Genomic DNA, 22402 nt, shown 5'->3' with positions numbered 1-22402 from the left:
TTTGTTGGCTGCGTTGCATCTTTGTTGCTGCACACGGGCTTTCTCTAGTTGCGGCAAGCGGGGGTTACTCTTCATTGTGGTGCACGGGCTCATCGTTGCCGTGGCTTCTCTTGTGGAGCACGGGCTCTAGGTGCATGGGCTTCAGCAGTTGTGGCACATGGGCTCAATAGTTGTGGCTCATGGGCTCTAAAGCGCAGGCTCAGTCGTTGTGGCGCACAGGCTTAGCTGCTTCGTAGCATGTGGGATCTTCCTGGAGCAGAGATTGAACCTGTGTCCCCTGCATTGGCAGGTGGATTCTTGACCACTGTGCCACCTAGGAAGCCCCCCCATTCCATGTTCTAAGTGCCTGAGGATCTGGATGAGGCCTTTATCCAGGCAGGCATGGTAAATGACAGGGAGATGGCACCTCAAGTCCAGAAAGTCCTCACATCCCCTTAGGGAGTCATGCCCTCATTGTGCCCTCAGAGCAACTGGGACCTTGAGCTCTGGACTCCTTGCTTAGTTGAAGGCAGTGTCCCTTCTGGTGCAGTGCAGGGATGTACTCCATGGCAACAAGAGATGGAAGTTCCCCTGAGAACCAGGAGAACTGTCTGGCTCCTCATGCAAGAAGATCTCTGACTGCCAACCTTCTGCCCCTCTCAGAGGCAAAGCCTCAGAAGCACAGATGCCCAGCTCCTGGCCCACTGACAGCAGCCTCCTATCTGTTGATTGGGACAACAGATGATTCCCGAAGCCTCTGTAAGAGCTGGCTCTGCAAGTCTTCCTCCACCACCTTCCACCAAAAGAAGTTCTCACCCTGAACCTTTGGGGGCTCATTTTGGGTACCTGGATTCCGAAAAGCCACTGTCACCAGCACGTTCAGGCAGATACCATCAGTTTGATCTTTACCCAGGTGCTGCAGTCCAAGCAACCCCTTGATCTCCACTGCCAAGTGGTGCAGGGTCAGACACTCCTGTAGCAGCCGCAGGACAGCCATCTTGATGCCACCCCGCTGCTCCATGGGAGTGAAGCCACAGGCAGTGATGGGCAAGTGAGGCATCCCCAGTGTGCCCACCAACACCCACACTGTCTGGACACTGGTAAAGATAGCCACAAGCCGCTGGCAGACCAGACTGCAGGGAAGCTCCTGGGGCAGAAGGAGAGGGTGCCTGGCTTGTTGGCGATACTGGGCAGCTAGCTCTACCAGATGCAGAATGTCGTGGGCTCGCAGCGGAGTGGGCAGCGAGGTTCGTGGGTACCAGCCAGCCTGCAGGGACTCTGCATCTGCCTCCTTGGGAGTCTTGAGAATTCCACCTGGGGAGATATAGGGGACAGGGTGGGGGAAAAGGTCTACATTGAGGGAGATGCTGGGCCTGGCAGAGTAAAGGACCACCTAGGCATCTAGCTCTGACCCGGGGGAGGCCCCGAGTCAAGTCCTCAGGTTGGAATCTGGAAATGCCAGGTTTATACCAGCCAGAACAGGGGCTCATCTCACCTTACGACAAGCTGGAGGAATGATGTAAGCTGTCCTCTGCCCACACTGCCACCCGCTGGGCCATACCTGTGGGGCGAGTGAGGAACACGAAGCGGATCCAGGAGGGGCCCCGCTCCTCCACAGACAGCAACGTCAGAGGCTCACACTGCAGCCCAGCCTCCTCCTTCACCTCCCGCTGCAGCGCTTCCACAATGGTCTCCCCAGGCTCCATCCTCCCTGCAGGAAGGTACCATGACCCACGACACTCTTTCTTGGCCTCCTGGACCAGTAGCACCTCATCCTGAGGGGAGAGAAAGGATCCTCACCCACCACAGCCGGGATGGGAGCTCCAGGGAAGCAGCACAGCAAGCAGCCTTCGCTTGCCCTGGGTCCAGATCAAATCTCAGATATAGTTGCTCAGTACCCACATTTTGGGGGACACCCTCAAGTTGTTGAGCTCTCCAGGGGACTGGCCCTTGTGTGTCTGGGGACTGCAGCTATCTCTGAAATTCATCCCTCTTTGCATTCAGGTTTCCATTTCAGCAAGGGGCTAAGATTCCTGGGAGCTGTTCCCAGGGCTGGAGATTAGGCCTCCCAGTATGGGTTGCCTTGTGTTCTGCACTGATTCATGTCTGCATAAGTCACTGCGTATCTCTCACCTCCCCTCATGGTTTATAAACCGCTTGTGGCCAGTCCTCACACTGGAGTCTAGGCTTTGAAACACACCCCAAACCCTCATCCCATACAATTCCTACCTATGGCTCTGGCGCCTTCTAGCTGTTGTTATAGCACCAAAAAGAGCATCACACAGGGGGTCAGAAGGCCTGAGTGTAAGCGCAGATTGTGCCATTACTGGCCAGGGGACCCAGGGGAGGTCTCTGAAGCACCGGACAGGTCTTTAAGAGAGCCCACTCCGCGGCGGGCACTGTGCTAGATTCTGGGGAAAGGAAGAGGAGTACGACAGCCCTCCCCTCAAGGAACTGAGGCCTAGAGTGATGAGATAGACAGGTTCCTGGGCCTCAGTTTCCTCCTTTGCCCATCAGGACAATCGCAGAGTTGCGCTGCACAAGGCTCAGATGTAAGTGTGAGAGTGCTTTGCAAAACTGGGAAGAGCCACACACCAGGAAGCGGTAGCTGTTGCCGGCAGGTCCTCTGATCCCACCGGGACTGCCTGCGAGCCCCGGAGGCCTGGGCGGTGGGCCCGACGGGCGGACGCTCACCTGCTCGTTGAGGAACACGGCCAGCACGAAGTAGCAGACGTTCTTCCGCAGCCGCACCGGCGCCGGCGGCTCCCCGGCCGGCCCCGAGTCATAGCTCTGCACAAGCAGACCCCGGCCCCCCAGCACGGCCGCCAGCGCCCCTGCCAGGCCTTCCGAGGCCATCGGGGTCCCAGGGAGAAGGCGAGCCCCCGCAGGCGGGCCAAGCCGGGCGGTGCGGACGTAGGTGACCCTGGGACCCGTCGCCCTCGCCCCCTCCCCCTGCGGATTAGGGCCGGACGCGCTCGCAAACACGGAAGCGCCCGGCGAGCCCTGGCCGCTGATAGGCTGCGCGTCACCGCGGCCTGCCTGGATTGGCTGGCGCGCGTCGGACACGGCGGGGCGGAGCCAGTCCGTAAGGGGGCTAGGCCCCCCGCCCGGACGGGGCAGACCCCGCCCCGCTTCTGCTAGTTTACTGGTTCCTCCTCTCTCTTTCCCGGCGTCTCCAGCTGCCAGCCTCGCTAATTCCTCCCGCGCGCGCTTGTCTGCACCGGTTCCGACGGTGACGTCATCCTGCCCGCAGGCTGCGGAGCGCCGCCACGGCCAGCGTCGCTGACGTCACGTGCCCGATGACGTCACCGGGCCCGCGGCTTGGACCCACCGTCCAGCTTTTGTCGTAAACAAGCTATGGCCTTGCCCGAAATGACACTTCCCAAAAAACCTGCTTTCTTCACTAAGAATGTAGTGGCTGTCTCGTGGCAAGGAGGACGGGAACTCCTGCCTTGGAGGAGATTCTAATCTAGTTGGAGACGTGGACATAGACATATAATGGAAAGTCAACTGACTTATAAGCCAAGTGTTAAAAGATTGACTTGGGCAGGAGATGCTACAGGCTCTCAGAGGAGGGAGGGAACAGAGCTGGGATGGTCAAGGTGTGCCTGGCGAGGAGGGGCGGGATTTGGGGCAAAAATCATGGTGCCCAGCCCTCAGCAGTGTCCGGGCTCCCAGCTCGCCGCATTTCCCACGCAGGGTCAGGGTCCTCTTCCCTGCAGGGGCCGGGTCCTGCTCCTTCGTCTTTGTTGTCCCCCTCCAAACCCACCCAGTTAGCAGGGTCCTGGTCTACTGACAGTGGGGTGTAGGTTGATTTGGGGAGCTCCTGCTTCTCCCCCAGCCTGACCTTTCCTCCTCAGACCTTACTTTAACCTCCTCTCAGGACACAAAGGCAGGGCCAGCTGGAGTGAAGCTGAAACTAGCCAAGTCTGAATTCCTCAGCCCCAGTGAGGGCTCCCCTTTCTTTCCCTCCTGGGGGCTTTGAGCATGTGACTTTTAGGGGGACAGTAGCTTGGTGGAGCAGACAAAACACTGGGCTTGGAGCTGGATACTCAGCCACTGCTGCCTGGCTGGCTCTGTGCCCTGAATAATTGTGGGCCTCTTTCCTCAACTGTACAAGTAAGCTCCTAACAGCTCTTCCATCCCAGGGCTGTCGGGAAGGGGAGATGTCATGAGAGGAGCTCTGTGGACTGTCCAGTGTGGGTCACCATCACCAGGCAGCCCACCAACCCTCCAGGCTGGGCCCTCCTGGCCAGAGCACTTGTTGCTGCCACACAAAGGCTCATTTTCATGAACTGTGCCTACAGGCCCACCATAACTAGACCTCACTCTCAGGAATTCCAGCCACATCAGATCAGCCTCCTTAGGCTCTTCTCACATACTGAACTGACTGCAAGGTCCCTGGAGGCAGGGTGCTGGATTAGGTTGTGAGGTATCCCCTGGGGGACCCGCAATCTTTTGAGGCACTTGGTGAACGCTGCTGCCCCCACCCCTGTCCAAGACCTCTCATGTCCCAAACAACTGAACTCTTAGGGCTGAAGTCAGGCTCCCAGGACTGCAGAGCAACTTGTCAACGTATTTACCGCACACGAGTGTGTGTGTGTGTGTATTTAGACCTTGATTTTCCCATCTGTGAACTGGGGACAGCGTTCGTCCCAGACTCCTTTCTGCCTCCCAAGGCTGATTTGGAAGAGAGTGAAGTCATGTCTGGGCAGGGCTCTGAAAGCCTCAGAGGCAGCCTAAGATAAACACCAGAGGGCCTAACTGCCTGGAAGAGCAAAGGCTGCAGCAAACTGCAGCTCCACTCCCCTCATGATCACTGGGAAAAGCGCCTCTCTCCTCTTAAGTGGACTTAATCACCTCTGTGATGAGGAGCACATGAGAAACTTGAAAACCAGTTGTAAACTGTGAAGGGTCCCACATGGGCGGAGGGCCCTCTAGGGGGTGTACCCAGGTCTTTGCAGACGCTGAGGGGCGCAACAGAAAGTAGACTTTCTCAAGGCATTGGGAGACAGAGAGCACACACCAGACTGAGACAGGAGAGGCCCCAAGACAGAACTGGGAAAGCTGAGGGAGGGAGGGGGGTGCTGAGATAGAAACGTTCAGAACCTGAAATAAAGGTAGGTCTCCATTAGGTTTGCTCTGCGTCCTGCATTCCCAGAGGGCAGGGCACTGGCTGGTGTAGGTGGCCACACAGTGTGGTGGACAGAAGTGGCTGAACTGGTTGGCCACACAACTGCTCCCAGCACCATTGGAGCCAGGCTTGAGCCAGCCATTTTAGGGCCTGTGGACATGCATATGCGTGTGAACACATGTGCAGGAAGGCAGTATAGGCAACCTCGGAAACAGGCCAGGCAGGCAGGGTGGGGCAAGGTGTCTATGAGGCTAGAGTCATTTAGGGAGCAGCAGCCCTGGCCCTGGACAAAGTAGGAAGGATGAGGAGGACAGTAGCCCAGGGTACAGGGAGGAGGTGGTCTGGCTTCAGTCTGTGCCCTGCCACTAGCTTGCTGGGTGACCTCGGGGGAGCCACATCTATCCTCTAGGCCATCTGTAAGGTGGATGGGTGGGTCCTGAAACAGAAAACTGGTGAAATCCCAATAAAGTCTGTTGTTTAGTTAATAGTGTTGTATCAATATCAACTCCTTTAGTTTTGATCACTGTGCCACAGTTATATAAGATGTCACATGAGAGGAAGCTGGATAAAGGGTAACTGGGAACTTTCTGTAGTATCTTTGTGACTCAACTGGAAACCTCAAATCATTTCAAAATTAAATGTCTTAAAAAAAATAATAAAGGGAATTCCCGGGCTGTCCAGTGCTTGGGACTCAGCTCTTTCACTGCCTAGGGCCTGGGTTCAGTCCCTCGTCAGGGAACTAAGATCCCACAAGCCACGTGGCATGGCCAAAGAAGAAGGTCTAAAAAATGTACTTGATAAGAATAAAGATAAAGGCGGTGTTGGATATACACACTCTGAGGTCACTTCCAGCTCTGAGGGCTGTGCCTCTGTGATGTCTAGGCCAGTGAGGGGGCTGGAGCAGGTGCACTGTGGGATGCTGGGAGAAGCAGAGGCTCAAAGGGAAGGGCTGGACTGGAGGTTGACCTGCTGAGTCTCCTTGAGGAAGAGTGTCACCAAGTGCCCCAAGCTGTCTCATGGTCAGTCCCCACCTGGACTGGCTTCATTCCCAGGTCGGATTCTGGAACATTTGGTCCACCTGCTGTTTGCCAGCAGCCAGACCCAATATGCCCTCAAGGGTGCTGTGACCTGCCATGAAAGGGGAGGCTGCAGAGAGGTCTGGAGGGAAGAGAGGGCCCATCCCAGGGCCATCCCCATCTTCATACAGGAAGGAGCCCGTGTTTGGGGTTCTGGGGTGACATCAGGACATGGCTATACAAGGTGAAGTGTAGGTAAGGATGGTCACTCCGTGCCACTTGGAATGTGATCAGCTGTGAAGTGCCTATACCGGAAGGAAGAGGACAGAGGGGACAGCAAGCCCATCTGCAAAATCCATTAAGCGCGAAGACCGTAATGTAAATGAGGCGGCTCAGTCAGGAAACTTGGTTCAAGTCCCAATTCTGCCACTAAAATTACTGTGTGACCTTGGGGGACGCACTTAACTCCAGCCTGCCTGTTTCCTCTTCTGTAAAATGGAAATAAATAATATTGACCCGAAGTCATGATGAGGGATTCGATGAGATCAGTTAAAACACTGGCAATGTAAAGTGTAGCAGTTCCTTAATTTTTTCCTTTTTTTCCTATCCTGGGAAAAAAATGAAAATAACCTAGCTTTGCAAACAATGGAAAAAACCTAATTTTTTAAAAAACGAGGGCTGATTATGTAAATCACTGCCAAGCCACTTAAGGGAATAAAGGTTAGACAGCAACCCAGAAAATGATCACAATACAGTGTCACAGAAGGAAACCCAGTACAAAGCATCCCAATTCAACCATGTGTAAAGCAGATCCCTGGAGAAAAGACTAAAGGAAATACACCAAAATACTAATAGTGGTTGGATTAGAGGTGAGTGGAGGTGGGTTTACAGGTTTCTTTTTCTTATTTTCTAAATGTTCTAAAAGTATATGAAATTTATTATAAAAAATTTTATTTCGTAAAAAAACATTCCCCAAACCACCGCAGGAACAATTGTAACAAGAGCCGGAGCATATTGGGGCTGAGATACACAAGGGCAGGGGCGTGGGTGGAGCCACACCAGAGGGCCCCGGGGGTGGGGAGGGGCTGTCAACTGTCTCAGGCAACTGGCCAGTGAGCGTGGGGCTGGCCATGGGCACCGAGGGCAGAAGGCTGAGCAGGATCGCTTCTCGGCCTTTTGGCTAAGAGCAAGTGTAGAAGGCTGATCAGGGGCTCTCCTGGGCCAGACCCCCGGAGCTCCAGGTCAGGTCAGACAGGAGAGGTGGGGTAGCCTGGAGTTTGCAGGGAGGGTTAGGGCTCCCAAATCTCTGGTGCCACACAAGGAGAGAGGCTTGCTGCTGGGGCCCCGACCTCCGCCTTGCCCGTTGTCAGGAGCATCCTCAAGGGCAGCCCACTTGGAAGGCTCCACCTGCTCCTCTGTGGGAGGGAGGAACCCTGCCCCCCACCCTAAGAAGAGCAGGCAGGGGTGTTTGAGGTCCCTGTCCCCACAGCCTCCGCCCCTTCCCACCCTGCTCCATTCCCATGTGTCCCCTCCCTCCCCAGTCCATGTGGCCTGCAGGAGCAGGGCCAGCCACACGGCAGCACTCACAAAACAACAGCCTTTAATGGAAATCGGGAAGGAGGGAGGCAAGTGAAGGGAGCAGGGATGGGGGCTCGCCCATATCACCCCCTCCAGCCAAGTCTGGGCAGTGGCCTGATACCGCCCCTCCCCACACTTCACAGCTCTCTGGCAAGAGGGCAGGATGTCGGTGACCCCTTGTCCAGCACGCCTGCAGTGAGAAGGGCTGCCTAGGAGCCCGGAAGGATGTAGGTGGTGTCAGCGGAGTTCAGGCACAGGTGAGACAGCAGATGAAGCAGCAGCACATGTTGCTTAAGCCAGAATGATTCCCGAAGCCCCCCAAGGAAGGGCTGTTTGTCTCCTGGGTTGGGGGCAGGAGTTGGAGGGAGACAGTCACCCCCAATGTGGGTCTGGTACCATGTAGAGGGGCTCGGGGACAGAGCAGGTGCCAGCCTGCAAAGGGCAGTTGTGAGCTTCAGTGGCACTGTGGGTATTGGAGTTAGGGCTCAGGTCAGGGGCAGGGAACGGGGGTACCCTGCTTGTATCCAGAGTGGTGCTTTGGGGACCGCCCTAAAGTCCCCAAGTTCCCCAGTGCCATTCTCTGCCAAAGCTGTGCCTGGGCTGAGCACTGGTCTGCCTGCCCCCGCCCCCCGCCCCGGACACCTGGGATCCCCCTATTTAGCCTCCTGCAATGTTCGCACAGCCACCTTCACTGCTTGGAACACAGCCCAGTCCATCTAGGAGAAAGAGAGAGGACAAGGAGTTTACAGTCACGCCCCTGGGCTCTCCCCGCCGAGAATGCCCTTCCTGGGCCCAGCTGTGCTGTGGGGGGAATTGGGCAGCACATCTGGGCTCCCGACCAGTGTCACACTCACCTGGGCATAAAGCAGGTGGTGGTCAGGGGGCAAGCTGGGCCCCTGGTGGCAGAGCTGAGCAGAGAGGGCAGAGGTCTCGGGGGACAGGAAGTGCTGAGTGACGCTCACGGTGCTTACCAGGCCCTGCACCTGTGCCAGGGAAGGGGCGGGCAGGAGGGTCAGTGGAGACTCAGGATGACGCATCCTGCCCCTCCGGTCCCTGAGGTCTATGTCCCATGATGACCCCCACCCAGCTCCCAGAGAGCAGAGGCCCCACGTCCAGCACCAGGCACCCCAAAGGGCGTGGCCAAAAGCAGGCCAAGAGGATACCAGGGACGGCATAGGCAGCCTGGGCACCCAAGGACATAGAGCCCAGTTGGCTTGCGGACTTCAAGGCCACTAGGCTTCTCCTGGTCCCTACAATGGAGGTGTGACTTCCCGCTCTGCCGAGCTCTGGAGGAGAACTGCGGGGGACCAGGGTATAGCAGGCTGGGGAGTGCTCCCGATATTCTGAGCTCTCCGAAGAGTCCCTGCCGGCGCACGCTGGGGAAGCACCTGGTGGGGAGCCCCCGCGGGCACCAGCACGGCTTCTCCGGGGGCCTGCAGCAAGGTCCAGCAGCTCACACCCCACTCCTCCCGCAGGCGCCGCCGCAGCCTCGCGTCCAGGTAGCAGCCGCCTGGGGTCCCAGGCTCCAAGTTTCCCGTCCCGGCTGGGCACACCTCAAAGAAGAGAAGGAGGAGTGAGCAAGGGGGGAGACTCGGGCGGGGCCACGGGCAGATGGGGCGCGGGCTCCGGGAAGGCCAGCGGCGCAGTAAAGAGCGGCGGGGTCAAGTCTCGAAGGGCAGGCAGGGGAGGACATAGGGCTGCGAGAGACAGGAGCCGGGTGGTGAGGAGCTGGGCCCGCTCAGGTTGGCAGAACAGAGATCTGGCTGGAAGGAGCTGAGAGGAAAGCATTAAGGGCTCTGAGGCTGGGGGTCTAAATCCCGCTTTTCCTGAGGCTAGATACCTTGAATAGCCTCTGTGGCCCTGGCCCTGGGCCCTCTGCTCCCTCGTTCAAAGGTACCCCTTTTTCCAAAACCCAGGAAAACATCCTGTGTAATCTCAACTCATAAACCATCTACGCCAGGAGCTCTTAATTTGTGGAGTCCTGTGGACATCCTGAACTGTGAGCTAAATTGTAGGTGAGTAGGTAGCCGTACATCCCTGGGGAGACCCTCTGAAGCATTCGTCAGATTCTTCTAAGATCCCAGATCCAGAAAAGGCACAGCCACGTGGAAGTTCTGACTCCCAGTGGATGGACCTGCGTGCCTGTCCATGCTGAGGCCTCTGAATCAGGCACAGCTTTGGGGGCCCTCACCTGCCCAACCAGAGTGGGGAGCTCCTTGGGCAGACAGGGATTCGTGGAGGCCAAGGAACACCTGCAGAGGTGAACCCATTATCGCGCTCCAGTTGCCCACCAGCTCCATCCTGCCCTTCAGCTAGAACCGCAGCAATTACCCCTGGGCTTAGCACTCAGGCCTCCAAGACTGGGCCACGGGAAGAGGGAAGGCTGGTGAGTCAAGTTGGACCCTAGGGTAACCCCAGGCAGCTGCCAAGGAAGTCCAGCCGGCAAGTGAGCAGCGTTTTCCAGGCCACCCAGTGAGAATGTGCCCCTCAGACCTTCCCCGTGAATCATCCGGGGTTCAGCCACGCAGGACCGCCCACAGCCGGCCACACCCACACCAGACAAGGCCATCTGTGTATGAAGGTGTGCTGCTGTCTGCTCCCCTCTGCGTGTTCCAGCACCTGTGTGAGTCCCGCCGTGTGTCTGCATTTCCCGTGGGCAGGAGGGTGGCAGTGGACAGCCATGTTGACACCTGCGTGTCTGTGTGTGCACGTGGGCCTGAGCAGGGGTGGCACTTGCGGGGGGTGTCCTTCCCCCAGGACAATTAGGGCTCAGCTGAGCTTTGGAAACACAGGGCTTCGCCCACTGCCCAGAGCTTCCTGCCTCCTGCTCACCCCCTCTTCTCCTTCCCTGCCCCCTCTCCTGGTCCTGTCTCTCCTTCCACCTACCACACTGCCCCCCTCAGCCCTTCCCTGCAGCATCTCCAAGGGCACCTCCTCATAAGCTGCAAACACTGGAGAGGGGAGCAGTGAGACAGATTCTCAGCGAGGTTCCCGTTGCCCTTCTGCCAGCCCCCACCAGGAGCCTGCGGAGGGGAGGCTGCCTGCCTCCAAGGGGAACACAGTGTAGCGACCCAGGCTGGGAACCGCCGCAAGCTCGGGTCCCAGCTTTCCCACTCAGCCTCAGTGTTCTCATCTGCAAAATGGGAAAGCAGCACTACCTACCGCACGGAGTGGTTGTGACAATTAACGGAGATAATGAACCCAAGGCCCTCAGCACAGTGCCCAGCCTGTGGCAGCTCTGGCTTCATTTCATCACTAGGTCCTGCCTCAGCCCCCCACTTTCCGTGTGCCCCACTGCACACTTCCCGTAAGGGCCCAGTCTCCCTTCTCTGCACCCACTGAGTCCGGCTCACCTGGCGAGGGAGCGAGCACATGGGGCACACACAGAGGGAGAGCTCCTGGGGCTGGGAGGGAAAGGGGAGGGCTCCCAGCCCCCTCCTCACCATCTGGAGAAAAGAACGGATGCGCTGGGTGTCCTGTGCCCGGAACACGTGCCACACGGTGCTGACCTGGCTGCCCGGAGACCAGAGCCCCTCCCCGTCCAGGCCAGAGAGGAGATCTGGGGGAGAAAGACGGCTCAGGAGGGCCCAGGGCCGGCAGAGACCGCACCTGGCACCTGCGGCTTGTGCCCATGCCTGCTTCCAGCCAAGGACGCACCTTTCTGTGTCCGGCACCAGGCAGGCAGTGGGGCTTCAGCACGTACCAGGACACTGACCAGGTCAGTCACCTCCACGCAGAGGTTCTTGGTCCCCAGGTGCCCACGGTGTGGGCTCACACCTGCATGGGGGTAGAGGAAGGACAGCTGGGCATGGGCCCCGGGACCTTGGCACTGACGCTCGCGTTCTCGGAGATGATAGGAAGAGGGTGGGGGCTGGGCAGGAACAGACACTCACCGTAGGCTGCCCACAGCTGGGGCTCCAGTGGACACAGGACAGGGCCGGGAGGGAGGTAGGAGGCCAGGTTGAGTTTCCCACGGCGGGCACAGTACTCTGGGAGTGGCAGGCTGGCAGCCAGGTTCTCCACCCTGTGTGTAGGGGGGTGTCATGCCCCACAGGCTCAATTCAGGCACCAGAGACCCCATCCAAGCCCCTGAGACTAGGGTAACTCCCCGAGGCGAGCACGGAGCCCCGACCATCACAGGGCCAAGGAGGAGAGGCAGGGAGGCGCGGCCAGCCCTCAGCACCACATACCTGCTGGTGTCCTCGTCCCCCAGAGGTCTGTGCAGCAGGAAGACCGAGCCCTCCTCTGACTTTGGGAGAACTAGAGGAGGAGACAGCAAGGCCATTGGCCCAGGGAGGAACCTCCGTGGCCCAGAGGCAGCAACAGAGCCCAGTTTCTCCCGGGCTCTGCTTCCAGCTGCCCCCAGGGCCACTCTGGGACGTCACTGCCCACCCCCACCCCCCTTCCGGCTCAGCCTCCCAGTTCCTCTACCCTACGTCAGGGATACTCACTCTCAGGCCGGGAGAATCCCTCCCAGAATGTTGTGCTGCCCAGGCTTGCGGGCTGGGGAGGCCCGCGTGGGGTCAGTGCCTGCACCTGGCCTCCAAGCGCTCCTAGAGCTTCTTTCCCCCACAGGTGGCCTTGCAGTGTCTTCTGAATCCCTGACACCAACACGGGCTGTAGTGGGGAAAGAAAGGGCCATAGGAAGAATGGCCAGGCCGGGGCGTGTCGTAGGGGCACCAGAGCAGCGTGCGGACAGACCCTGTTGCTCCCTCTGAGTGAGGGATCAGGTCTGCCTGGGTCTCGGGATCAAGGCCCTGAGGCTAGGTGAGGCCACGAGAGCTGGGAGCCTCACCTGGCCCTGCCTCCAGTGCTCCTGGAAGAGGCGGAAGCCTTGCCGAGGCCTGGGCTCCTGCAGCCACAGCAAAGCCCCAGGGGGAGGCAGCCGGGGCCGCACGGGTGAGAGGGGCAGGCCCAGGCCCTTGCGCAGACCTGGCCCGGCCCGCAGCCCCGGCCCCAGGGCTTTCTCCTGGATCTTCCGTTCCACTACCTGCGCGATGATGCTGTCCAGGATGTTGGTGATGCGGTCATCCTGTGGGGAGGGCGGGGCGGAGGGGCAGGAGCGCTCAGGACCTGCCCGATCCTGCAGGGAAGGCCAGCCCAGCTTCGGTCCCAGGCCCCCGGCCCTCCCTTCGTGCCCTCGCTCACGCTGGGCAGGGCCGGAGTGACAGGGGCGAAGGCCATGTGTATCCGTTCGTGCCCCAAGCAGAGTTTGACAGCGGTGGAGGCCAGCAGTTCGCAGAGAGAGGGACAAGGCAGGGGCCCTCGACCAGCACGGCCCTCGGCCGGGCTCTCTGTGGGGTCCGGGCTCTCTGTGGGGGAGCAGAGTGGTGAGGGGCTTCACCTTTCTCTTGAGGGTCTGTTGCCCACGCTCCTCCCTCATCTCCCTGTGGAGTCTGCTCTGTCCTCACTGGCACTGCCCATCTCAGCTCTGGTCTGGACGCACTCGCCTCCCACCAGCTTTCCTGCTAGCCTCTCCAGAACCTCTCCAAAGGAGGGACTCAGAGCAGGGGTCTGGCTGGAGAGGGGTTAGGAGGCTTGTCCCAGATTTTCTTTGGATTTATTTTCTTTGGAATGACTTGAGAAGAGAGATGGTGATTGGGGGAGGGGGTGGCTAAAGCAATCCCGATCTCTCCTGGGGATTCCAAGCTGCCCCAGCCTCCCCCGCACAGTCTGAGCCAGCGGCAGGGGGCTGCTCACCCTCTTTAATGTCCTTGGTCCTCTTGGTGTCCCCGTTGCAGGAAGGTTGTGGAGTTGGCGGAGTTTTCTCCTTCGGCTCCTTCTGTTAAACCCAGCCGCCACCCCCAATCCAACCAGAGATTTAAAAATGGCAAATGCAACTCAACCCAATTCAACCCACAAGTATTAACAGTGGACTCCTGTAAATCCTAAACTTGTGTTTACAAGGAGCAAAATGTCATACGATGTAACGTTAGGTGGAAAAAAGATGCCCATGGACTTATGCCTACAGCACAATCTAAAGTATACTCAAGAGGCTGGAATACGTATATAGGCAAATGACTGGAAAGAAATATGTCAAAATGATAACGGTGGTATTATAAGCCATTGCTGTTTTTTTCCTTATTCTTGTCTGCATTTTCCAAATTCTCCAAAGTGAGAGTGTGTACAGTGTCTGGCACATAAAAGGCATTCAATGAACTATTTCTTGAATAAATGACTTTTATACTAAAAACATGAACTTCATAAAAACTTTGTGAAATGCACACTGAGCACCTGCTCTGTGTTAGGTGCGGGGAGAAGGTGGGCCAACACTCCGCCCACAGGAGCCCGTGCCTGGGGAGCGGAAACACGGAACTCGCCAGCCAGCAGCTCTAGCTAAATGCACACAAAGCAAGAATGCGCACAAAGAGGGTGGGAGCTCTGGGTAGACAGAAAGTGAGGACTTCCACTGGGCGGGGTGGCGGGAGGTGGGGCAGATGCTAGAGCTCACTCCATGGATCCTCATCCCGGGAAAGAAGAGAAGAAACCTGATTTCACCCAGCTTCCATGTCCCTCTCCATTCCCATCAAAAGAAAAGAACCAAACCCTGCCAAGTTCAGGAACCTACAGACACACGGCCTAATGCTGGGGCCCACCGTCTAGTGCCCTGTCCCATGTCTTGCTTCTTACCTGCTGGCTCCCATCCCCAGGGGTCCACACCCTGGCATCAGCTTGGCAGGGGCAGTGCCCCCGGATATCAAACTTGACCCAGACCTGGTGCACTGCAGTGCTCAATTCTGCCAAAGCTGCAAGGGAGAGAGGGGAGATGGAATTTGCCAGTGACTGCAGACAGTGGGCCACTCCCGTGCTGCTTGGCCTCACCAACCAGGAAAGCATGGCATCGGGCTGAGGGACATCCAAACAGGAAGCTGGTCTCCCCCAGGACCTGCCCTCTGTACGCCTCTCCCCTCTAAGAGGGCTCACCCTGGCTGGAGACAAACTGGGTGAGCATCAGGGAACATGCACTGTGTTCAGCCTCCTGGGCACACTTCTCTGTGGACTGTTCCTGAGAGCCTGTTGAGGTAGGAAGGGAGATGCTGCAGGTCAGGAAATCAAGGTAGCTCCAGGTTACATTCAGAGAATAAGGGCAAGGGCATAATATCTAAATTGGGGATCTTGACAGTCTATAAAACACGGGCTTTCTGGGAAACTTGGGTTCCATAATGACATAGGATCCTTTGCTTGCAGAACACAGAGCCATTAATATGCTGAGTGCATTGCAAGATGCAAGATGATCATGTAGAATACGGTGTTCCGAAAGGTTTCTGACCCTGGCACTCTCTTTTGGCCATGTCTACTGGAACACTGGGAAATTTCAAGTGTTGAGGTGGCCGAGATGAGCCAAGGGAGAGAAAGCTGAGAACCATGAAGATAGCAGGACTTGGAATCCGAAGACCTGACTTTAAATTCTGGACCCAACACTTACTAGCTGTGTGATCTTGGACAAGTCACTTAACTTCTCTGAGTTTTTCTTATCTGGAAAATGGAGGCAATGATACCCACCTCACAGTGTTGTAAGGTTTAAAAAGATACAAGCTGAGCCAAGTGCGAGGCAGAGAGTAGGCACTCGACTGCTTTTAATCTGGGGAGAGGAAAGGGTCTGCTCCAAGGGGCACTGAGCAGTGGGTGGCTGGGGAGGGAGACTTTCTTAGGAAGACACAGCCAAGAAATGGCCATGAACTTTTTTTTTTTTTTTTGGCCACACCATAAGGCATGCTGGGTCTTAGTTTCCTGATCAGGGATAGAACCTGAGCCCCCCGCAGTGGAAGCACGGAGTCTTAACCACTGGACCACCAGGGAAGTCCCTGGCCATGAACTCTAGAGCATCCCTTCCAAGCACCCTCCTCCCCCCCAACCTCCTTTCCTACCTGCTTTCTCCCTGGCCCTCCCAGCGCCTGCCACGCGGCCACAGGCCACACAGAGCCGGTGGCTGCAGCGGGGACATCGCCAGTGGGTGTTGAAGAGTCCATGGTGGCAGCGGCTACAAGACCGTGGAATGCTCAGGTTGTCCTCTGTCCCAGCTGGCCCCTGGCCTGCTGACCACAGGAGAGAACAGGGTGAGCGGGGCCTCGAGCCAGTGGCCCCTTTGAGGACCTCATGGGGGAGGCCTCTAAGCAGGGATAGACAGACAGGAGCCGTTTCCACGGAGGGGCTCCCCAGAAGGGAGACAGGCCCCGGTACGGTCACCTTTGATTAGTTGACAGCCCCTGCAAAGAACCTTCCTGCCACACCATCTGTCTGCCGCCAGCCCTCCCAGGACCGCGCAAGGTGTGCCTCCCCAGTACCTGTCCCGGGGCTTCTTCAGCCACACGACTCCCAACACGGTCCTTGACCCCCGCCTCCCAACACAGTGGTGTTTCCTCAGGGGACTCCTCTGTATCTCAAGAGGAAACCTTAGGAGGCTGCGCCTTCCCTCACCCAGAGTTTCAGACTAAGCCCTTATTGGTAGGTGGGAGGTTGGCCAGTGAGCCCACGCTCATACACTCATCGGACACGTACTTGTCCTGTCCGGGGCTGGGTGCTGGGTGCTGGGGATTCAGAGCTGGTCAGGACCTGGCGCTTGTGCTCCCAGCACTCGCCTCCCAGGGGGGAGATGGGCCCAGAACCATGGCAATGCTCTTGGCATCATGGGGTGGGGTGCCAGAGTGCGAGTGGGATGGAAGGAGGAGGGTGGGGACAGCTGCACAAATGGTCCCTGAGCGATGAGTGAGTTTTCATGCACCAGGTAGGAAGGGAGAAGAAGGGATTTCCAGACAGAGGGAACAGAGGGTGCCAAGGCCCGAGGGGGCGGGTAAGCTTGGGTGAGCCGAGAGGGCTGGGCAGTGATGCGGTGTGCCGGGAATCTGGGTGAAGGGAGTGGCAGGGTGGACAGGGGAGGGCTGTGAAAGCGGAAGGGGCTGGACTTCCCTGGACAAAAGGGAGCCACCAGTGGGCTTCATCCAGGGAGGGACAAAACAGCAGGTGTGTTTTCCGGCATCCCGTGGAAGGGATGCAGAAGGGTCTAGCTGACTGCCTCGTGCTCCTCCCATCTCTAACCTCAGCTCCAATCCTGCCGGCTTTCAGGGGCCCAACAGCCTGACACCCCGGAGGCCTTCCTTCCCGTGCAAAGCAGCAGGGAGCTCCCCCGCTTCCCAGTGCTCTTGCAGACACCTGGCATGCAGTCCTGTTTCCCCAGCAAACCCAAAGCTCTGAGAGGGTTGGGCCAGACCAGGTTTTACACCTTCCCAACATCCCCCGCCCAGGCCAGAAACTTCAGAATACAAGTTGACTCAGAGCCTGAGCTGGGAATAAGGGCACAGCCGGGCAGAGTTCTCCCCGAGCTGGCCTGGCGGCAGGACCCCCAGGCAGTGCTGGGGGAGGGAGGCCCCACGCTCCTTGTGAAAGCGCTGACCACAGGGCCCGGCCATCCCGGGGTCCTGAATGCCCGGTGGGGCCCGCTCACCTTCCCGCTGGGCCCAGGCCAAGGCCTCCCGCTCTCTCCGCAGCACACGGCACAGTCTGTCTCCCAGAGCACTTAGCAGGTGCTTGGCGAGGCCCACGCTGAGCCCAGCCTCTGGGCCAGACCCTCCTCCCTCCTCGGAGCTGGCTGCAGAGTCTTCCTCCTGCTGCGGCTCCCCTCCCAGGGGCAATCTGGAGGCAGGGCAGAGGAAGGTGAGCTAGGAGCCCCTCCGCGAGGATGCTGGGGGCAGTCAGGGGCAACAGGCTCACCTGGACACTGGCTGGGAGTGGCAGGCCGGCACTCCCGCCTCACCAGCTGCCTGGGCACAGCTTTGGCACTGAGTCACGCCTGCCGGGGGAGCCGCACAAGGTGTATCCTGGAGCCCCGGGTCCTGGTGGCTGGCGCTGCCGTCTCGGGGTCCTGAGGGGACAAGGCTACTGGTCAGGAGTCTGGGCTTCCTGGGCTTCTGTGAACCCCAGGCCCTGCCTTAGCACCCAGTCTGTCCCCACACAGAGCCGGCGCAGCCCCTAGGCCCAGGCCTAAGAGGCCTGATTCGGAAAGAGGGAACCAGGCAAACAGAAACCTCAACAAGGCTGAGCCCTGACACAGGCTGGTGAGCCAGGAGGGGGCTGTGCTGTGCTGGGCCCGAGGCTGGGGTAGCTGGGGCGCATGAGCCGGTCCGTGTGGACTTGGGATAGCTCTGTCTCGGGCTCAGTGACACCGCTGGCTGCATGACAGCGTGAGGAGACAATCCCGACGTGGACAGAGGGCGCTGGAAGGTGAGAAGGCCAGAGAGTTTCAACACAGGCCACAGGTGCAGTAACCCAAGAAGGTGGAGGCGCCAACAGCTTCCCAGCCCAGGCAGAGGCCTGGGAGAGTGTGGACAGACCCATGCCAGGTGCCGGGGTGCAAGGCCAGTGAAAGAGTCCTGATCCAGGCCCAGCAGTCCAGGAGGCCAAGAAACTGAGGTGATCCAGAAGAACCAAGGCTGGGGCTGGCATTGCCAGAACCCTCCGCGAAGGGCACAGCGTGACAGAGGGGTCCAAGATGTGCCCGAGTCCTAACACTGGCAGAGTCCAAACTGAGTTTCCATGATCCAGCTGGCCAAGAGAGTAGTTGTTTGCTCCTGAGGCCGGACAAGGGGTCCTTCAGGAGAGGCAATCCCTCCAACGGGGCATTTGTGGCACAAATAATCACAAAGGTGACTGTTCATTGAGTGCTTACTAAGTGTCCTTTATGTGAATGATGCTGTTTAATCTTTGCAGCAGTCTTTATGAGGTAGGTGCTGTCTTTATCCCCATTTTATAGATGGAGAAACTGATGCCCAGAGAGGTGAAGTAACTAGCCCAAGGTCACACAGCACCGATCAGCAAAGTCAGGACCCAGGTACTCTGACTCTGAAGTCCATGCTCTGAACCCTGTCATTACACTGTCACCAACACGCCATGGCTTGGGAGGAGGCACATGAAAATAAGGGCCACTTGCTGGAAGGGTCTGGCCTGTAGATGTTAAAGAACTCCCAGAGCGCTGTCCCATCCAGGTGCGCAGTCGGACAGCTGGGTGTGATGAAGGACTACTGACCCCACCTTCCTGCAAAGCCCCAGTCCTGGCTGCGCCCTCCCAAGTAGGCCCCCTGCAACCCCTTCCCTGCCCCCTTACCTCTGTGGTCATCATGCTGTTCTGCCTCTGCCTTGTCCCCAAGTGATGAGTCCAGCACCTCCTGCCAGCCTCTGGCCCCCTGCCCCACACTGCCCAGGAAAGGGCCGGACGGGCGCTTGGCAGCTGGGCTGCCCACAGCTCCCTGGACCTCGGGGCTGCTTGCCCTCTTAAGGGCCCGCAGCTGGGCCACTGGGCTCTCCTCCTCCCCAGAGCAGCTGTCTGGGCACCCAAACTGCTCAGAGTGTCGTGTGAGCCACGTCTTCTTCAGCTTGGTGTGATGGCTGGGCGGGCAGGCCCTGGGACCAGGGTCCTTGTGTGCTTCCTCGCTGGATTCGCTGGGCCCACTGGTGCCCCCCTCCAGGTCCTCCTGGCACTTCCCACAAGGGCCAAGACCTCCATCTCTAGCTGGTGGGTGAGATGAGGAACAGCCCATCTGGCTGGTAGGAGGCCCAAGAGAGGGGCACCTTGATGTGGCTGACGTCCCCAGCTGGTACCCAAGGCTCCCACCTCCTGGTACAGCCCAGATATTGTCAAGAGTATGAACCAGGCCAGGAGAACAGGTGGGCCATGGGGTCTGAGGAATACTGTCTGGAGGCCCCAGGAGAAGGGGGCAAAGATTCTGATGTCTGCCCACGCCTGTCTCTCCATCCCTCTGGTGCAGTGAAGGGCGTTCCACCTCCCCAGTTCTCTGGAGATGCCCACCAGGGGCTGAGCCCAACAACCCAGGTTCCACAGTTGCCAATGGCTCCTTTGCCAGCCTGAGAATGCTTGGATCCTTGTGGTAAAAGCCCTAAAGAGAGGAGAAGGGATTAAGCTCGTGCTGAATTTGCTTCCCAGTGCTTAAAAGGAGCAGAACTGACAACCAGCAGGTGTGCGTCTGTGTGGCTTTAAGGGTTGTGAAAATACTGAAGAACATACTGGTTAATAGGCACTGGTCTCCTAGCTGCCCCCCCAACCCCCCACAGCCCTGGTTATTCCCAGGATTTCTCAGATCTCCCCATCATCCAGCAACTAAAGGGTTAATGCCTGGTACAGTCAAAGGGCCTCTAGGATCTATTCAGATTGTGTGATGCCCTGTACCATACTGGATTCAAAATATTTTACATCTCATTCCTGAGAAGACCCTGGGGGTCCCTTGTGCGGGAGGTGCCATAGGTACAGGCCATGGGGCCACCTGCACATCCCCCTCCCAGATAGAGGGCCTTGTCTGCCCCTCCCCCAGGCCAAGACCACACATTGTGAGGCCCTAGTTCCCAGGGCCTTGTTCTGAGTGAACAATGGGTGAGTCAATTCCTGAAATGGCCCAAAGGCAGATGAGGCCCAATGAGACGAGTTTGCTCAGAAGAGGAATTGCTTGGGGTTGACCACATCTGAGCTGAGAGACTCTTCCTCTGCCTGGGTACCACCTTATCTTTTCATCAAAATGGAAGGGCAGAGTGGTTTGGCCCAGGCAGGGTTGCTTGGGGGCCACTGAGTCCCCTTGCATGGCCTGAGCCCCAGGTACCCTCTCTGCTCCAACACTCACCTTACTGCCTAAGCTGAAGGCAGAGGGTACTTTGGGCTGGCCCCCGGAGTACACCCAGGGGCGTGGGGCCAGGGGCCAGTCACATGCACGCTCTGAGGGCAGGCTGGAGACTAGGTAGGGTGGCAAGCAGGGGGGCACCCAGAAGGGAGCTCGCTCCAGAATCTTGGTCTCCAGAAGGAAGGGACAGTGCAAGGGCCGGAAGGCCACAGGGTCATTCTTGGGAGGTCCACCGTCATGCTGAGGAATCAGGGGGCCGTAGCAAGGTGGGCACGCTGACCCACAGAATCCCAGCGGATGGGTAAGCATCGCTTCCTTCCAGCGCAGCCCCTCCTTGCCACCCGGCCAGCTAGCCTTCCTCTCCCCATTTCGGGGGCCTTCGCCCTCCACCAGTGGGAGCGTGTCCTTGGGGCTCTGGGGAAAGCCAGGGGGCAGCCAGGAGCCTGGGGTGCTCAGGACACCCCTCCAGAAAGGAGCAGGCTCTCCCAGGCACAGTGCTGCAGGGTGCAGGCCATCTTGTGGTGGGGTATCCGGCTCTGGTCCCACGATGCCGTTCTCAGGGGCTGTCTTCTCCCAGGCTGGGCTGTCTTTCAGGAAGCTGGGCGTACTCTCCATCACTCTCCTGCCCTCATGGGGCTCTCCCAGAGGGTGTCCCTGGAGCATAACCACCAAGGCATGAACTGCTTAGGCACAGGTCTCAAGCAGCCTACTACCTCGTACAGAACGGGTACCGCCCTGGCAGCACCAAGGCACCCCAAACCAGTAAGGCAAGTGTCAGCCTACAGCTGGGCTCCATTCTGCCTGCCCACATGAGACTTGAAGGGCTAACCTGGGTGGGATGCTCCAGTGTGGGGAGGTCACCCCTTCCCCCAAACGCTTGGAACTTGACAGCCCACCTGGGCCAGAGCCCCTCACCAGAGTCTGCCATCTCTAGGATGACACGTCCTGGCCTCACTGAGCCTGGAACTGGTCATGAGCCATGGGAAGGACAGAGGGCAAGAACCCAAAAGATGAGCTCTGTGGAAAACACTGCACTGGGAGACAAGAAGACTGGATCCTGGCCCTGATCCCATCACCTGCTGTGTGACCTTGGGTAAGTCACATCACTCCTCTGGGCCTTGTGTAAAATAGGGCTGGGAAATGGGCAGTCTCGGAAGCCTCATCTCAGCACTGCCGTCTGTGGTTCTGGGGGTGCTGCTTCTCCACCCCCAGCCCTCAGCGGTGCCAGGCTTGTTTGGGTGGGAAGTGCAGGCAGGTCAGGCAGGGGGGTGCTGGGTGGGGGGGAGGGCTGCTGTCTGGAATCTCCCCCTACACCTGGCCCCAGTCTGCCTCTTCCCGGTGCTGTGCAGTTTCTTGTCTTCTGAGGCAGAGCCCAGGACAACTGCTGGGAGCTGGGGTCTCCACCTCTGCCCGCAAAGGAAGGAGTGAGCCCACGCAGGGGAGCGGGGTTAGAGGCCTTAGCAGGGATGGGTCAAGATGCCCCAGTCCTGCCGGCCGTGCTAGGGCGGCCGGTGGACGCTGGTAACTGCAGCCTAGCCGAGGGGAGGGAAGGAGGCGGGGAAAGCGGGCTGGGCCCCAGAGAGAGGCAAAGGAGGGAAAATTGAACGTGCGTGCAAAGGACCAGGATGACAGGTGGCACCAGAGCCGCAGCGGTCTCCCAGCACGGCCACATCGGCCCACTGGGGGAAGCCCCAGGAAGAAGGCGAGGGAGCCCAGGGAGCCGTGACAGAGGGCGCTCGGGTTTTCTGGGGCCACCGCTCTGACGCGGTCCAGCCCGTCGGGCGTCCTAACTTTCAGAGGTGTGGCCCAGCCCAGAGGAGCAAGGGGAGCTCACTCCCTGCGTGCGACGCAGGCTCGGCTCAGAAATGCCCTGCGTTGGGTCCCGCGCCTGGACTCCCTCTCGGCGCTTACCTGGGCTTCACGGGCCCGGCGCGGCGCGGGCGGCGGCGGTCGTGGTGGCCGACGCCGGGCGCCCTCTCCCCATGGGCCGGCTCCGGGGCCTCCCGGCCGGCGGGCGAGGACTCGTTCTCCCGCTCTCTGCTCAGCGCGCTTGCGCTCTCTTTCCCCCGGGGCGG

At 58.8% G+C, this 22402-nt stretch overlaps 2 protein-coding genes across 8 annotated transcripts; both read right to left on the bottom strand.

Annotated features, from left to right (window-relative positions):
* Positions 1–417: 417 nt before the first annotated feature.
* Positions 418–7505, bottom strand: NUDT18 (nudix hydrolase 18). Its single transcript, XM_057720645.1, has 5 exons — positions 7479–7505; positions 7189–7309; positions 2674–3233; positions 1541–1754; positions 418–1293 (listed from the first exon to the last, which is right to left on the bottom strand). The coding sequence occupies exons 1-5, from the start codon at positions 7503–7505 to the stop codon at positions 698–700; spliced, it is 1518 nt and encodes a 505-aa protein (XP_057576628.1). The 3' UTR covers positions 418–697.
* On the bottom strand, positions 7059–22373 carry HR (HR lysine demethylase and nuclear receptor corepressor). 7 transcript variants are annotated; one of them, XM_057724577.1, is made up of 19 exons: positions 22239–22373; positions 20331–20981; positions 18806–19595; positions 17416–17566; positions 17150–17337; positions 15576–15743; positions 14632–14721; positions 14338–14453; positions 13408–13489; positions 12856–13019; positions 12503–12739; positions 12159–12324; positions 11898–11967; positions 11601–11731; positions 11365–11484; positions 11061–11266; positions 9096–9260; positions 8562–8690; positions 7059–8423 (listed from the first exon to the last, which is right to left on the bottom strand). In XM_057724577.1, exons 2-19 carry the CDS (start codon positions 20940–20942, stop codon positions 8361–8363), a joined length of 3648 nt encoding a protein of 1215 aa, XP_057580560.1. In that variant the 5' UTR covers positions 20943–20981; positions 22239–22373; the 3' UTR covers positions 7059–8360. The 7 variants fall into 7 exon arrangements, 5 of the variants coding, with proteins under 5 accessions (XP_057580560.1, XP_057580563.1, XP_057580565.1 ...); XM_057724580.1 differs by having other exon boundaries at positions 11151–11266; XM_057724582.1 differs by having other exon boundaries at positions 12698–12739.
* Positions 22374–22402: the final 29 nt, after the last annotated feature.

The sequence above is a fragment of the Hippopotamus amphibius genome, chromosome 2, assembly GCF_030028045.1.
Source record: "Hippopotamus amphibius kiboko isolate mHipAmp2 chromosome 2, mHipAmp2.hap2, whole genome shotgun sequence".
In the NCBI taxonomy this organism is placed as follows: domain Eukaryota; kingdom Metazoa; phylum Chordata; class Mammalia; order Artiodactyla; family Hippopotamidae; genus Hippopotamus; species Hippopotamus amphibius.
The sequence above is the reverse complement of the archived record's forward strand: the minus strand, read 5'-3'. Positions and strand labels throughout refer to the sequence as shown.

Coding starts and splice junctions, on each gene's coding strand:
- NUDT18 (XM_057720645.1), bottom strand. CDS start 7,505: ATGCTCCTGACAACGGGCAAGGCGGAG. Junction 3,234..7,188: donor CCCACCCCCGGGGCCCTCTG/GTGTGGCTCCAC, acceptor GGCGCTCCGCAG/CCTGCGGGCAGGATGACGTC. Junction 1,294..1,540: donor GTTCCTCACTCGCCCCACAG/GTATGGCCCAGC, acceptor ATATCTCCCCAG/GTGGAATTCTCAAGACTCCC.
- HR (XM_057724577.1), bottom strand. CDS start 20,942: ATGGAGAGTACGCCCAGCTTCCTGAAAGACAGCCCAGCCTGGGAGAAG. Junction 14,722..15,575: donor GAGGGCCAGGGAGAAAGCAG/GTAGGAAAGGAG, acceptor CTACCTCAACAG/GCTCTCAGGAACAGTCCACA. Junction 12,325..12,502: donor AGCACTGGAGGCAGGGCCAG/GTGAGGCTCCCA, acceptor TCCCCACTACAG/CCCGTGTTGGTGTCAGGGAT.